At 36.0% G+C, this 17,580-nt stretch overlaps 1 protein-coding gene and 1 pseudogene across 1 annotated transcript; both read right to left on the bottom strand.

Annotated features, from left to right (window-relative positions):
- Positions 1–2,774: 2,774 nt before the first annotated feature.
- LOC125388998 (olfactory receptor 8C8) lies at positions 2,775–3,728 on the bottom strand. The gene has a single exon (XM_048417394.3). It carries the CDS (start codon positions 3,723–3,725, stop codon positions 2,775–2,777), a length of 951 nt encoding a protein of 316 aa, XP_048273351.3. The 5' UTR covers positions 3,726–3,728.
- Positions 3,729–14,016: 10,288 nt separating this feature from the next.
- On the bottom strand, positions 14,017–14,972 carry LOC125388702 (olfactory receptor 8C8-like; annotated as a pseudogene).
- Between the last annotated feature and the right edge of the window lie 2,608 nt (positions 14,973–17,580).

Here is a 17,580-nt window from a genome sequence, read left to right on the forward strand (position 1 = left end):
GGAGGAGGGGCGGAATTGGAAACTTTTATAATTTAATAAACTTTAAAAAAATAAATAATAAAAATTGGAGGGAATATCCAAATTAACAAAATAAAAATGAAAAGGAGAAAATAAAAACAGACACTTTGGAAGTTCATATATACATCATAAGGATATACTTTAAAAATCCGTGTTCTATAAAACTGGTAAAAATTAAAAGAAATGTATAGTTTTGAATCAAGATAGGATAAACAATTTAAATAGACCTATAATCTTTAGTGAAATAGAAGCCATCATTAAAGTTCTCATCCAACCAAAAAGAACTCATTCTATCTGGTTTTAGCACAGAATTCTACTGCACTTTCAAAGAAGAGTTAACATCAATATTTTTCAAATTATTTCACAAAATAGAAATAGAGGGATCATTGCCAAATTCATTTTACAAGCTCACACAGTTACACTGATACCAAAATCACATAAATATTCAACAAAAAAGAATTATAGACTAATTTCCCTGATGAATGTAGGTGTGAAAGTATTCAATAAAATACTTGCAAACCAAGTTTAAAAATTCATCAAAAAGATCATCCACCATGTAGCTTCATTCCAGAGATTTAGGAATAGTTAACTAAAAGCAACTCTGTAAAAATAATCCACAGTATAAACACACACACTGAATGGTAACAATCACATGGTCATCTCTTTGAATGCTTAAAAGTTCTTTGACAAAATCCAACACCCTCCATGATAATAGCCCTGGAGAGGGTAGTGATGAAAGTGGCATATCAAAACATAATAAAGGCAATTCACAACAAGCCCATAGACAACATCAAATTAAATAAAAAGAAATCCATAGCAGTTTCACTAAAATCAGGAACAGGGCAATGTCGCCCATACTCTCCATACCTATTCAATATAGTACTTGAATTCTTATCTAGAGCAATAAGACAACTAAAGTAGATCAAGGGGATACAAATTGAAAAGGAAGAAGAAAAAATATTATTATTTTCAGATGATATAATAGTATACATGTGACCCTAATAATTCCACAAAGAATTCTTATAGCTAATAAGCATTTTCAGCAAAGTAGTTGATTAAAAAATTCATTAGTGACTTTTGTATACAAATGACAAAAGGAATAAGAAAGAAGTCAGGAAGAAAACACCTTTCACAATAGCAATATATTTTGAAACAATAGAAAATATCTCATTTAATACTAACCATGCAAGTAAAACACTTGCATAATAGAAATTTCAAGTCTTCGAAGAAAATATCAGAAGATGGAAAGATTTGTCATGTTCATGAATCAGTAGGATTAGCATAGTAAAAGTAACCATTTTATCAAAAACAATCTACACATTCAATGCAATCCTTATCAAAATTTGTGGAAAAAAAATGAAAACTCTGAGGAGTAGATGGGGGTGGGGTAGGGAGAAGATGAGGGTAGTGGGAGGGCAGGAGGGGAAGAACTGGGAATGGTATATAAAATAAGATTGTTTTAAAAATATAACAAATAACATATTAACATGAAAAATTGCAATAAATGGAAAGAAGTAGAAAATATCATCCTAAGTGAGGTAACCCAGATCCAAAAAAGTAAATATGGAATTATTCACTTATAAGTATATATTAGTCATGAAGTAAATGATAATGAAGCTATAATCCTTAGACCCACAGAGATCAATCTTACCTTATTTTTATTTGCTGTGTATGTTAAGTTTTAAAAACATAGGCGTTTATTTTAAGAATAAATATTTGGGGCTGGAAAAATGGCTCAATTGTTAAGAGCACTGGCTGCTTTTCCTGACCCAAGTTTGATTCCAAGCAATGTCATCAGAACTCATGATGTCTGTAACTCTAGGATCTTATGTCCTCTCTCCTCTGGGGACACTGCATGAACACAGGCTATTTGCTAATTTGTTCTGTACCAGGCTACGCTGCTCAAACTCGTGGTATTGTAATGAAATAAGAGAAAAAGAATAGGATTAATACATTCTCTGATAACCATAAAATAAAATGTATGGCAGATTTCCATCCTCTATTTCAAAATAAAATGTTAGGAAAAGAACCATTTCAAATAATTCCTGAGATTTTGACAATTTTACCATGTCCATGATTGTCTTCTCATCTCTTTCAGTGAATATACAGTTAATAAACATTTCAAATAAAGAAGTAACTTAAAGTTATATCAGAAAACTAAGAAAGAAATGAATTAGAAATAAGCCATAGAATTTTAAGAATTTTATTTGCTGGAAAAAAAGTTCATACACTCAGTACCACGAAGAAGACCCAGCTGTTAAGACCACTTGATGCTGTTATAGAAGAAGTGAATTACTTTCTCAGTACTTAAATGGTGGATTTTGAGTGCTAGGGAAGATGACACCGTCTTCTGTCCTCCACATGTTCCTTTATGCACATGGTAAACTTACATTCAGGGATGTTCACACATATAAAAATAAAATATAAATATATAAATATTTTTAAAAGAAAGGTCTGAAAGAAAAATTACTAAGAACTTATTCTTGAGACAGGTTAAAAAGATGACCAAGGTCTTAATCTTATGTAGGCAATGAACTTCAGATCATCTTAGAAACACATTGAACCTGAGGATGTCTCATATCCTCACAGGTCACACAGAGTTATAGTATATGGTAGAAAGAGAAAACTGGTGTTATCAATGCTAATGAAGGTCAATGAAAAATAAAATAAAAATAGAATACAGGTAATAAAAACCAAGAAAGAAAAAACATATCAAACAGGGAGAGATGGGTTTAAAGGACGCACCATGGAATGAATCAGTTTGTTAATTTCTTCCAGGTTCTCTTCACAGCAAGCTTGACATCCTTGTTTCTGAGACTGTAAATGAGAGGATTCAACATGGGCACCAATAATGTATAAAACACTGAGAAGAATTTTCCCTGGCCCACAGTCCCAGCAGATGATGGCTTGACATAAGCCAGCAGCCCAGATCCATAGAAGAGACTAACAGTTATAATATGAGACCCACAAGTACTCAAGGCTTTGGACCAACCCTTTCCTGAGGACACATGAATAATATTGAAAAGAATCATAACATATGAGATAAAGATAATGAGGCAGCATAAAATGATAGCTGTCCCCACCACAACAAAGCTCAGAAGTTCATTGACATAGGTGCTACTGCAGGAGAGCTGGAGGAGAGGGAAGATGTCACACATGTAGTGGTTGATGATGTTAGAATCACAAAACCTGAGCCTGAGCATACACCCTGTGTGAACTATGGCACTAGCAAACCCCATTAAGTAAGAACCAAATATTAACAGACAACAGATCTTGGGGGACATAACAACTTTGTACAACAGAGGCTGACAGATGGCCACATAGCGATCATAGGCCATTGCTGTCAGCACATAGCTCTCTGAGTTCACAAAAACACAGAAGAAAAAAAGTTGAGTCATACATCCTTTGAAAGAAATGATGTTCTTCTCTACAACAAAACTCATCAGCATTTTCGGAGTGAAGACAAGTGAATAACAGAAATCAATGAAAGAGAGATTGAAGATAAAAAAGTACATGGGAGTGTGAAGGTTTGAGTTTAGGCAAATGAGATTCATTAAGCTCACATTTCCAAACACAGTTGCTGTGTAGTTCACCAAGAACAGAACAAATAAAGGCAGTTGGAGTTCAGGTTGGTCTGTCAGTCCCATAAGAATGAACTCTGACACTGAAGAGTCATTTTCCATAGTCATTTGTTTCATGTGTAGCATCTGTAAGAATTTGTATAAAAAGCAATGTTAAACTATTTTTCACTCCAAGACCAGAGTTGGATTTATTGATTTCCAATTTTGAGTAAAAGAACACAGAGTAAAGAGAAATATCTAATTCCTCTTTCCTCTATTCATGTTGTGTTTGTCACTCCAGAAACACTCTTTGAACATTATTTTGTTCACAAAGTGTTTATTAAGGATTAAGGTTTATAAGAACTATGCATTCATTTTCTCAGAATTTATGACTCATATAGATACAGTTTTGAAGGAAAAATGTCAAGATAAAGATTATTCATTGCTCACCTTTGTTTCTCTGAATCCTTACCTGACATTAGAGTATATGGTGTCTTCTTCCACACCGTGCTCAGAGGGTCAAACTTGTTATGATGCAGATAATTGCAAACAGTGCAGACAATGTGTCTAACGTTCTATAAGAAGATCCCTGGAGGTAGTGACATGTGTGCTGTTTGACAATTTCAAAAAGATTCTTGTCTCATACAAGAAAAGAATATAATTATCTTATATGACACTCCAATGTCTCAAGGTCAAGATTTCATAAAAATCCATTAAAAAACATAGAACATTATTCTTATGATATTTTCTACAGTTGATTAATACCTCGGGGGTAGAAATTGTTCAGTCTGTGTCTTATAACTAACACCAGTCCTTTAGAGATTCAATGTTCTACTCAATTTATCAATATCCAGGAAGGAATATCTAATCCCCAGGGCAGAACTGTGAGTGGTCCCCTTTGTCATTCTCTTCATTAGCTCTGCACAATTCGACAAGGGGAAATATCCAGGGACATGGTCACTTGCCATTTTCAGTATGCCTATGATTTTAGTAATGAACCATTAACCAAGGATTAGTACTATACAAAAATAATGGTCTGAAGGGGATAGAAGTATAAATATGCTCTCAAGTTAGTAGAAATTTACATTAGAGCTTTTCACTTCACAGCTAATGAAACTGTAGACTATGCTGATTCTCATTTATTTACATCTGCATATTCTTTTCTTTTTAGAGATAAAGATTGTGTGTGTGTGTGTGTGTGTGTGTGTGTGTGTGTGTGTGTTTATGTGTGTGTGTAGCCCTGGCTGATCTGAAACTAGCTGGAGGTCTAGATGATGCTGACCTTGAACTCAGAGAGGTCCACCTACCTCTGTGTCCCAAGTGCGAGGGGTAAAGAAAGATGTGTATGTGTACTACCACTGCCCAGCACAGTTGCATATTCTTATGAATAATTATAAAATAGGTTTATAAAAATTGACTTAAATTTTGAACCAGTGGTAAATATCTAGATTACCATACAGAAATTTATGAGTCCAACTTGTTCAAAAAATAATAATTTAAAATTTACAAAAGTTCTATTATGTTTTGAGATGATTTATACAATATATTAGTTTACTAGTTACATGAAAGTATATTAGCAAGTGTTTGTTCCTGTATACTGTTCACAAGCTTAAAGAGATAAGAAGAAGTTGTTATTTGTTGTGGAAAATTATTTTAAAGTATGTTACATTTGTATATGCTGTGGAACATTTGTTTTAATAATGCAAAAATATATTACATTCAAGCTTTTTTATTAATTTATTTATTTCCTGCCCTGTGGGAAGTTCAAGTTCCTCCCCTCTCCCTCCAGGTCTAGGAAGGTGAGCATCCAAACAGACTAGGATCCCAGAAAGCCAGTACATGCAGACAAAACAAGACCCAGTGCCATTGACAATGGTTTCTCAGTCAGTCCCCATGTCAGTCACATTTAGAGACTCCGGTTTGACCACATGCTCGTTCAGTCCCAGTCCAGCTGGCCTTGGTGAGCTCTCATTCGATTAGTCCCCTTGTATCCAAGGGTGAACGCACCCCACATGGTTCTGATTTCCTTTTTCATGATCTCTCTCCTTCTGCTCCTCATTTGGACCTTGGGGGCTCAATCCAGTGCTCCGATGTGGGTCTCCGTCTCTATCTCCGTCTATCGTCAGATGAAGGTTCACTCTAGTTCTGCCTTTCTTGCTCACTTTCTCCCTCCTTCTGCTTCTCATTTGGACCTAGGGAGTTAAGTCCAGTGTTCCAATGTGTGTCTCTGTCTCTATCTCCATCCATCGCCCAATGAAGGATCTATGGTGATATACAAAATATTCATCAGTATGGTTATGGACCAGGGCCAGTTCAGGTATGCTCTTCTCTGCTGCCCAGGGAACAATCTAGGGACCTCTCCTTGGACCTGGGAACCCCTCCAGAATCAAGACTCTTACAAACCCTAAAATGGCTCCCTTAGTTGAGATATATACTTCCCTAGTCCCATATTCATCCTTCCTCCCCCATCCCATTCCCGCAAGCCATCCCCAATCCTCCCCCTCTCCCTTCTCTCTAACCATCTCCCCTTACTTCCACCCACCACCCCACCCCACCCCCTGCACCCAAGTTTGCCTGGCAATCTTGTCTACTACCAATATCCAAGAGGATAACTATAAGATTTTCTTCAGGTTCACCTTCTTATTTAGCTTCTCTAGGATCACGAATTATAGGCTCAAAGACCTTTAACTATGGCTAGAATCCACTAATGAGTGAGTACATACCATATTTCTCTTTTTGGGTCTGGGTTACCTCACTCAGTAAAGCGTTTTCTATGTCCATCCACTTGCATTCAAAATTCAAGATGTCATTGTTTTTTACCGCTGAGTAAAACTCGAATGTGTATATGTTCCACACCTTTTTTAACCATTCTTCTATTGAGGGGCACCTAGGTTGTTTCCAGGTTCTGGCTATTACAAATAGTGCAGCTATGAACATAGTTGAACAAATGCTTTTGTAGTATGATAGGGCATCTCTTGGGTATATTCCCAAGAGTGGAATTGCTGGGTCCTGAGGGAGGTTGACTCCCAGATTCCTGAGAAACCGCCACACTGATTTCCACAGTGGCTGCACATGTTTGCATTCTCACCAACAATGGATGAGAGTTCCCCTCTCTCTACATCCTCTCCAGCATAGGCTATCATTGGTGTTTTTGAGTTTGGCTATTGGGACAGGTGTAAGATGGTATCTCAAAGTTGTTTTGATTTGCATTTCCCTGATCGCTAAGGAGGTTGAGCATGACCTTAAGTGCCTTTTGGTCATTCGAAGTTCATCTGTTGTGAATTCTCTGTTCAGTTCAGTACCCCATTTTTTAATTGGGTTAATTAGAGTTTTAGTGTCTAGTTTCTTGAGTTCTTTGTATATTTTGGAGATCAGACCTTTGTCTGATGAGGGGTTGGTAAAGATCTTCTCCCAGTCCAAAGGTAGCCTTTTTGTCTTACTGACAGTGTCCTTTGCTTTACAGAAGCTTCTCAGTTTCAGTAGGTCCCATTTATTCATTGATTCTCTTATTGACTGCGCTCCTGGGGTTCTGCTTAGGAAGTGGTCTCCTGTGCCTATATCACCCCTACAAATTGTGAGCACCACTGTCAAAGTGTGAAAACATTCTTAGGATGGTGCACGTTTGTCATCGTGTTATTCTGAGTTTAAGCCAGTAAAGAGCAACTTCAGTGTATAACTGTAGTGGGGATAAGTAGTACCAACCCAAAACCTGAAAAGGGGACCTCTTCTGGAAATACGGTCTTTGCAACTGTAATTGGTTAGAATGGGGTCACACTGGACTAGGGCAAGAGATATAAATCTACCTACTGATGTCTGTAAACAAGAAAACAAACAGAAGAACGCTGTGTGAAGAATACATCAGGGACTGTTGGCATCTGTTAGAATTCAGAAGAAAAGAAAGTTTCCTCTCTAGAGTCTGTGGATGGGGCACAGTGGCTCAACCAACTGCCCGCCCAGGTGACTAGAAGACTCAGTTCCTTTTGAATGTGAGAGGATGGGTTTCTTGGATTTGGGGTTATTTATATGTGATTCTTACGGCAGCCCAGAAAAAATGCACGCAACAGCCAGCATGGACTATTCCACAGAAGTCCCTAGCTTTATGTGGGAATGCTTTCGTAAGAAGTGAGTTTGTAGGAAGAAATAAACGATGAGCATTTAGATGACCCTGACAGCCTAGTCTTTTCAACAATGCATTACCAGAGAAGTGGTGTCTCAAAGTCTGGCTACACCATGTTCAGTATCAGGACCCAGCCACGCAATGAACAGATAAAGCAGCCCCAAGTTGGGTTTTCTGTAGCTAAGGCTAGTGAAGGAGGAAATGGGAAGCAGGGCTCAGTAGGAGCAGAACTGGGAGACTCCTGTTTTCCTTAGACAAGGTGTCTCTGAAACTGCAGGATCCTTTGTCTCGGTTGCATCCACTCTGGGGTCAGTGGCCGCTGCTTTTCCTTGGCAGACTCCAAAAAACTGGCTTCCTGGAGCTTCTAGTTCAGTTGAGAGCCTTGCCTTTTGACATGGAGTAAGGAGTACCTTTAGTTTTTCCCTGGGATGGCAGTTTGAAAATAAATAAATAAATAAATAAATAAATAAATAAATAAAGTATTGCATTCTTTTATGTTGCATTTGTTTAACTCTGTGAAGCTATTTTACTTTGCCTCTCTAAAACACCTGATAGTCTAATAAAGACCTGAATGACCAATATCAAGGCAGGAGAAAGGATAAGCAGGGCTGGTAGGCAGAGAGAAGACATGGAAGAAGAAATCTGGAATAAGGGGGAGAAGGAGCAAGATAGAACAAGGGGAGGGGAACAAAAGGCTCTAGCCACCCAGCTACACAGTCAGCTATGGAGTAAGAGTGAAAATAAGATATGTAGAAGTATTAAGAACAAAAGGCCCAGAGGCAAAAGTTAGATGGAATAATTTAAGAAAAGCTGGCAGGAGTTAAGCCAAGCTAAGCTAAGGCTGGGCACTTATAAGTAATAATCAACCTCATTGCCTGAATTATTTGTGAGTTAGGTGGAAGGCCCCCCAAAAAGTAAAAGGCCAAAAGAAAAAAAAATCATTTTGACATACCAACACGGGACTCAAATATCCATCTAGAACCTGAGAAAAAGAAAAAAAAAACATTTGACTTCTTTAAAAAACCCTGCTGGAGAAGTAAATATCTTAATTAAGGCAGCCATTTTAGGGTTTGCAAGAGACTTGACTCTAGAGGGGTTCCCAGGTCCAAGGAGAGGTTCCAAGATTGTTCCTTGGACAGCAGAGGAGAGGGTGCCTGAACTGGCCTTGTCCCATAGCCACATTGATGAATATCTTGCATATCACCATAGAACCTTCATCTGGCGATGGATGGAGATAGAGATAGAGACCCACATTGGAGCACTTGACTGAGCTCCCAAGGTCCAAATGAGGAAGGAAGTCAGTACCACGAGGGGTGCATCCACCCACTGAGACGGTGGGACTGATCTTATGGAAGCTCACCAAGGCCAGCTGGACTGGGAGTGATGGAGCATGTGATCAAACTAGACCCTCTGAATGTGGCTGTCCACCAGGAAGTATCTAGTTTCCAAGGTATAGTTGTCACTGGTTCCCTTTGTCATTCTCATTATTCTTTGCACAACTCTACAAAGGAGTCTTCAGAGAATAGATCACTTGTTAATTGCAACTATTCTATGAGCATTGATTGGACCAATAAACAGTATACCATGGGTTTAAAACAGTTCAAGATAGATAGATAGATAGATAGATAGATAGATAGATAGATAGATAGATAGAAATTACAGATAGATTAAACACTCTACTGAGAAATTAAGGGTTTGGAAACTATCATTCAAATAACATAAGATTACAGCTATACCTCTTCATTTTTTATCAGTGCATATGTAGATTTAAAAACCCTTGTTTACAGATAAATATATCTACATAGTCTTATAATTATATCTTGTGTATACTTAATAAATAAACAGACTCATTGAAAGGGAATTGAAATAAAATATGAGATTTGAATTGATGATAGAGTTCTTGTTAAGAGCACAAAAGACTATGGGAACAGTTCAGACATTTTATGCATAAAAATACTGTAAGTTCTTTTTCTCATCATATGTATTAAGCAAAATAGAAAACAAAGACAAATTAGGGGCAAAGCTATTTATTTAGACTCTGAATTCCATGGGACTTTGGTCTGTCTTTGCAGGGAAAGCAGAGCAGTAGAGAAGTTAGATTTGCTATAGCAACAGGAACATACAGAAAACACATCTTACGTAGAAATGAACATAAGATAGAGATTTGGTCATAATTCCAAGTAAATATAAACTTCAAGGCCTTTCCATGGTACTCTACCTTTTCTCTAGTGAGGCCACAATCACCCAAAATAGTACAACCAACTTACAGCCCAACACTCAAGCATGTGAGGCTTTATAGGCCATTTTATGTTCAGATGATAATGTGTTCTAGCCTTGCTTCAGTAGACAACTGCTAGGTTGGTATGTATCTAATTCTCTACACTTTCACACTAACATCGATGATGTTTTATTTTTAATTTCAAATGTCTTTTATTCTCATACACAAAACAAGTGGATTTTACATGTTAAATTTGTATCCAATCATTATTTTGCTTTTTTAGTCATTTGGCTACAGGAGTGGTTTTGATATTTGTTATTAGTTTATTTGGATTAATAGGCTTTCATATGAGAAAACAAAGAAACTTTATAGCATTCTGCCTAAACCGCCTTTGTAGTGTCTTTCTACAAAGCAGCATGGCTAGGATTATTGATTGGAAACAGTCATCTCAGTAACACAGCTGACAATACCAATTGCATATGCAGTAACAAAACAAATGGAATACTCATAGACTATTACGAAACAAAGTTACAAAAGGTCTTCAGAAAATATCTTGAAATTTTGCAGCTAAGCCACACACACACACACACACACACACACACACACACACATATAAAATCTGAGAAAACATCCTAAATGCATATATAAGTAGTCTATAAACATATACATCGTGTGCTCAAAAGAAATCACTAAGTCCTTAACAAAATCGTGTACACAAATATTCATTGTGATGTCATGAATTGTAGTAATAAAAAAGACAAAAAATATTATGAACAAATTTCACAAATAAAATATCCTGATTTGGTTGACAATAATATAACAGTGTTTGAATAATGATAAATATATTCAAGTTAATATATAAAAGTTTGTCTTCAGGTCAATAATAGAAGAATATCTCTAATATTTTCAAATATCTTCATTTAATGTCTTATAAAGTCCGAAGAAATATATACAATAGTTATTTCAGAACAAAAGAAAAGTGGTATTTCTTCTATCAAAAACTTTTATTTTAAAAATTTAATTTGCCTGGTTCTTGACTTGATATTTTTATTATTCACCATTTTATAAAGACCATCTAGAAAAGCATAAAAGACTACTAAAATATTTTAAATGTCATATAAGTAACCAAATATGCGAGAGATTTACTTTTGTAGACTTTCTGGTTACTAAATTCCATGCTGCAAAGTATCTAAAGATGAAGGAAGGATAGCTCAGACAGCCAAAGTAAACCATTTTTTTTCAGATATCCATGAACTTAATGGCTTAAACAATTTAACACTGTGATCAATGTTTATTTATTTGTTTACATACACAGTTTTGCTTAAATGTTAAAGCTAAATTAAATTTAGCACAAGAAAAGCTTTCAAATGCATTAAGTGCAGGATGGTCATACAATATGGGGCTAATTTCGAAAATCATAGGTCACAACTCTTCTAAAGCATTAATTAATTAACATCAGAAGGTCTGAAGTAAAGAGCTAATAAATCAATGTATCTAATTCCAATTATTCTTTAAAAAGCCAAGGGCACTGGGATTCAGTGATTTCCACTAAACTCCTCACAGTGTAACACAGTTTCTTAATAGATGAAAATTATATTAACCATTCAAGAAACACACACACCACCACCACTGAGGTGTGATAATTAAATTCTGGTGTTTCATTAAATTCCATGAAGAGAAGAGGTAACATATGCACTAAATCATAAAATTTACTCTCTAGTGATCTATGGATTCTTATGAAGTATATGTCTTGTTGATATCATGGCTAAGCATCCTGTCGTTCATTCTGATAAACAATCCATCATTTCTAAAGATAGCTCACTTGTAAGTAGTTTTGAAACATAGAGCAAAGAAAACCAGCCTACAAATCACAACCCCAGAGAACCTAGAAAAAAAAATGAGGTCCCTAAGAGAGACATACATGTATCTAATCTATATGAGAAGTAGAAAAAGACAAGATCTCCTGAGTAAATGGGAAGCATGGGTACTATGGGAGAGGTTTGAAGGGGAGGGATGAAGAAGGGACGGGAGCAGAGAAAAATGTATAGCTCAATAATATCAATAAAAAATTATAACCCTCACCAAGAGAAACTAGTAAGAAGGCATTGCTGCAACTTTCAATTTCAGAATTGAAATTGGGTGAAGGTATGCAAATAGGAACACTTCTCAAATCGGTTGTGTGGCTTTGAACATCTCTGATAACCATAATCGACTATAAAGACAATAATTAGAGATTATCTAAGTGTTGTATTTTGTTTGTTTTGGTTGTTTTTATATTCCAGTGTATGGACCAACACATGAAACATATGACTTAATGATCTCTCTGGAGTGTTCATCTTCCCTCCCACATTTCAGCCATCTACCTTGAGCAACTGTTCATAGATGTCTGTACATCCTAATAGATCTATATAGCTGGACTCCTATCCAAAGACGAAGCTATACAAAAGTCTAAAATGTTGTCTCTAAGCATCATGTGAGGGAAACAATGGAATAAGAAATTCAACTCACTGTGCTTGGAAACTGTCGAGGTTGAGTGATTTGAGGGACTAATCCTCCTCAACACAGAATCATCAAAGCTGTGAATAGTCAAGTTTGTTTCCCACCAAACCAAGGACTCAGCCAATTTCTGCGCAAAACTTCATGTCTCCCCAGCCACTGTTTTTATGATGTGAGTCTTGGCCAGTGTCTGTTTTCATGTCCCAAACAATTCCTTGTCTTAGCTCTGGGAAATATTGGGTCATAAGAACACACTCAAACTCTTCAGAGGCACAGGTGTCAAGGCGCCCATGTGGTCAACAGGTCTTCTCTCTCATTCAGACTCATTATGAACAACACACCAGTTCTCTCTGTTACTTAACAATTTTCTTTCTTTCCTTCATTCTGTTTCTTTAGTAGATGTACAATGACTTAAAATCTAGGATTTGCATTACTAATTATGCAACCTAAAACAAGTCAAATCCAGAGAACAGAACAGAATTATATTAACACTATATTTAAGAATGTTACAAAATACACAGACATGCAGGTAGATTATGTATTTGCTTGGTTTGGCATGAGTTGTGGGGAAACATTCCTATGAAAAGCAAAATAAAAACTATACATTTACACATTTAAGTAAAAATTCCATTTGTTCAATATTTGGGCCATAGACACATGTATATGAACACATGTTTAAGATATGTACATAAATGTATGTGAGTATATGATTGGACATTTGTGGCAAGAATCAAACAGTAGCATATACTACCAATTCATCACTGGGTTGTAATGTCACCTATGGTTTCTTTTTTAGAAGTAAGTAGATGTTTCTTTGAAATATAATCCTTATTATATAACAAAGAGAATAACAACTTTAGACATTATGTTGTTATAGTGTGGTTATCAAAAGTAATCAGTCTGTATCAATAGTTTAAATGCAATGATAAATTCTATTGAATTTAAGACAAAACATCCTTTTACAAAACAAAACCACTGTCATTATTACTTAACTTAAAAAGTTTGAATACAAATTTAGTCTATTCAACCCTCAATAAAAATAAAAATTGACCATTTCTCCAAGAAAATACATAATGAACTTTTGCAATGATGAGGTGCAAAATCCAAAATATAAAAATCTTGAACAATAAATCCTGCCAGAAACTTTGACAACTTTACCATGGCAACAATTTTTGTCATTAATTCTCTCCTTTATTACAAATCACAAGTGTTTTTTAAAACCTTAAATTGTAAAAACCCTACAAATTTCTCTCTGAAAAAAACAACACAATTAAATTTAATAGAAAACATTCATTCCCCTGGCAATCCTTGGTTATAGAATGCATAAATAGTTGATAGATTTGTCTTAAAGTACACAATATGTGATCTTGTGTCTCTCCCTTTTACAAAGATGAAGCTGGATCCACATTCAGGCTGAGCCCCCAGATCAAAAATATTTTCCTATCCCAGGTAAGAAAATCAAGAATTTTTGTGGATAAAAGAGAAAAAATAATAAAGAAGAAATTTTGATGGAATATAAGAGGAAGGACGAATGGAAGAAAGAGAATATTGAAATGAAGGTGGTAAGAAAATGAAGTGGAGAGAAAAACCCAAATAGGAGATGTGGACTATGACATCCCCAGAGGTTCACTTATTCTGAGACTCCTCAGAGTGTTCTTTAGAGCAAGCTTCACATCCTTGTTCCTGAGATTGTAAATAATAGGATTCAACAATGGTAGCAAAAATGTACAAAATACACTGAGAACTTCCCCTGAACCACAGACTCATCAGATGATTTTCTGATATGTGTAAGCATACCAAATCCATAGAATAGGGCAACAGTAACTATGTGAGAACTACAGGTGCTCATGGCTTTGGAGAAACCTTTACCTTATGACAACTGAGTTATATTAAACAAAATCAAAGCGTAGGACATTAAGATGATAATGCTAGATGCAAGGACTGCTGTGCTGACAACGACAGAACACACAAGCTCATTGGCATAAGTGTTGCTGCAGGAGAGTTGGAGAAGGGGAAAGATATCACACATGTAATGGTTGATGATGTTAGAATTACAAAAGTGTAGCCTGATCATAAACCCTGTATGGACAATGGCACCAGCAAACCCCATCAAGTATGAATCAAACATCATCATGGAACATGTCCTAGGAGACATGATGACCATGTACAACAGGGGTTGACAGATGGCTACATAGCGATCATAGGCCATGGCTGTCAGCACATAGCACTTCTAGTTGGCGAAAAGGCAAATGAAAAATAGCTGAGTCATGCATCCTGTAAAAAAAATCATGTTCTTCTCTAAGACAAAACTCAATAGTGTTTTGGGAGTAAAGATAAATGAATAACATAAATCAATGAAAGAAAGGTAAAAGAGAAAAAAGTACATGAGAGTTTGAAGGTTTGAATTTAGGAAAACGAGATTCATTAAACTCAAGTTTCCCAAGACAGTGGCTACATAGTTCACAATGAACAAGATGAACAAGAGTAACTAGAGCTCAGGTTGGTCTGTCAATCCTGTGAGAATGAAGTCAGTCACTGAAGAGTCATTCTCCATAGCCATTTGTGTCACCAGTAGATCTGTAGAAACAGAAGTAAAGGGTCACATTAACAAGCAACTCTGTCACTGACTCCAAAAGAACAGCTAGAAAAACTGTTACAAGATCATGATGATATGAAGCTACTGAGCCAAGCATTGGAGGAAAATTACTTTCTATTGGTGGGAAACCCCCATTTTTTCCTTTCCTATTCATGGTGAGCATCTACCATGAGAAAACACTGACATACTCCTAAAGTCTTTAAGCAACTGTTTCCTCCAATGTCTTTAGTCCTCATTAAAGATTATGGATAGAAAAGGAAATAAACCATCACTGTCTCCTAAACCCATGATTTATAAAGCTTTGAGATATATGGGATGTTATGAAGATAAAGAGGATTGATAACATGGTAACCTCTGTTCATCTGAATAAGTCATTGCTCTTGGACCACAAAGGCCCTTTTACTCCAATGTGCTAAGGGGCCTAAGTTTCTGATAACAAAGAGATATTAGTTAGTAGTACAAAACTGGCTTTAACCTCCTAAAAGAACTATTCAGATTATTCAAATGACTTACAGGCTGCAGTCCAGCAATGGATAATTATGAATGGCTAGTAGCTACACAGCCAGATAACCCTGGATGTCTCAGTTAGTATTTTGGTCTCCTGAAGAAGAAATGGATGTGCTGGTGAGTTGAGGATAAGCAGGTGAAGAACAAACTCCTTCTATTTTCATTGTCCTTATACAGGCATCCAGTAGAAGGTGTGTCCCAGATTAAAGATATGCCTTCGAGGCCCAAACTCTGGATTAATGACATATGTCTTACTGCCTCAAGATCTGGATAACAATGGTGTCCTTCACTTCTGGATTATAGTTCATTCTGGTTATAGTCATATTGACAGCCAAGAATAGCCACCAGAGAAGCACATAAAATTATTCTCTCCTAGGTGATACATCTCAGGTTGAGAGAGTCCCTTAAGGGTAATAATAACAGAACCTGTGCTTATATCATGTAGCATAGATATAAACACTGTCTCTTTGAGACTCAGAGTCCTACTTAGTTTGTAATTTCCCACCAGGAACACCCAAGTCCCTTAGGAGAGTATTTGGTTGTTCTCTTTAGAATTCTACTCATTATGCCCTGCACAACTCAGCAAGAAAAGAATCCAGAAACATACTCACTTGCCATTTCTAGGAATTTTCTACAAACCCTGGGAATTGCATCAGTAGCTATTAGATAAACACTCTAAAAAATTGTAACAAAAGGGTTAGGGTAAGAAATGGACATTCAAGAAATTTTGTTTCTTAAAAATAAAACAAGGTTGTAATTTTTTGATCTGTTAATTTTTATTTAAGTATCAATACTTGTATGGGTATCTACAAAATATGGCTCATAAAAGAGGGTCTGTGATACGACTCTTGGTAGAAAGCTTACTTTGCAAACACAAGCCTCTAAGTTTAATCTCAGTACTGTAATAATAATAATAATATGAAATAAGGAAAAAGAGTTACTATATCATACTATTGTTTTAATTAAATTCAGTTATCCACATAATGTAGCATATAAGACTATTATAGACACAAAACAGATATAACCCCCCTTCCATACACCACATCTTTACAATAATAAACCAGAAATTCTCATCTTCGATACAATGTATACAGAGCAAGTAAATATATACTATTTTGCTCTCCTGGGTAGCAGTATGAATTCATCCTTTTGCCATTCTCATTATTGTATGCCAATATTATAATTCACGTTATCACCATGTACACACTTGCTGTTACCAATAAAATTTCTCTAGACATTTTACTGTATTCCATGGGCACCATTAAGGCTTAGAAAATGATATGGGGGAAACAAAAGGCCCTCCTGGCTATGAAGTTTTCTGCCAACTAACCTGGTCTTATTCTAACAGAATAAACCTTATAGGTAACTTGACCTTTCTCTAATGCAGCTGTCAATATTCTGCCCCCAGTCATTTCTCTACTAAGATGAACTGTTAAAAGAAAGAACTTTCTTAAGGAAAGCTGCATAATATAGAATCACTCCCCACAAAATCAACCATGAAACCAAAATATTCTTTTCTCCAATTCTATGTCTCTATTTGTGAGTCAGCTGACCATAAAATGAATTAATAGGCCTCCATTCCAGAAGGAGTCTTGGTGTGTACTCAGGAATAATTAGTGTAACAAAACAAAACCAAGAAGAATCAGAATAAACAGCCGAGCTGTATTTCATATTCCAAGTTGGTCATAGTCCCTTCCCTTTTGCCTCATCACATATATAGATAGCTTTTAAATCTCTCTCCGTCCTAGCAATAACATTGGGCTGTTTTCCATGATCTTTAAGTTTTCATTGCCAATAGCTCCTTTTTTCATGCATAACCTTGAACAATTTAGTGCATTATATTTTTCCTTTGTTAATCTGCCTTTTAAGAACGCTAGACTTGGTCCACAGGTATATTCTCTGCATCATAGCATTTAAGAAGCTGTGCTGAGGAAACAAAAATTCAAGGCTATATAGTGAAACATTTTGTCTTCCTATACTTATTTAAATAACATACAGGAAACAACGGATTGAATTAAGAAAAGAAGAGAAAAAGACAAAGTGAGAAAGAAAAGAATGGTTCGTGACT

This window comes from Myodes glareolus, chromosome 4 (assembly GCF_982192425.1).
Source record: "Myodes glareolus chromosome 4, mMyoGla1.1, whole genome shotgun sequence".
Taxonomy (NCBI): domain Eukaryota; kingdom Metazoa; phylum Chordata; class Mammalia; order Rodentia; family Cricetidae; genus Myodes; species Myodes glareolus.

What these genes read in the sequence shown, in the direction of transcription:
- LOC125388998 (XM_048417394.3), bottom strand. Translation starts at nt 3,725, where the DNA reads ATGCTACACATGAAACAAATGACTATGGAAAATGACTCTTCAGTGTCA.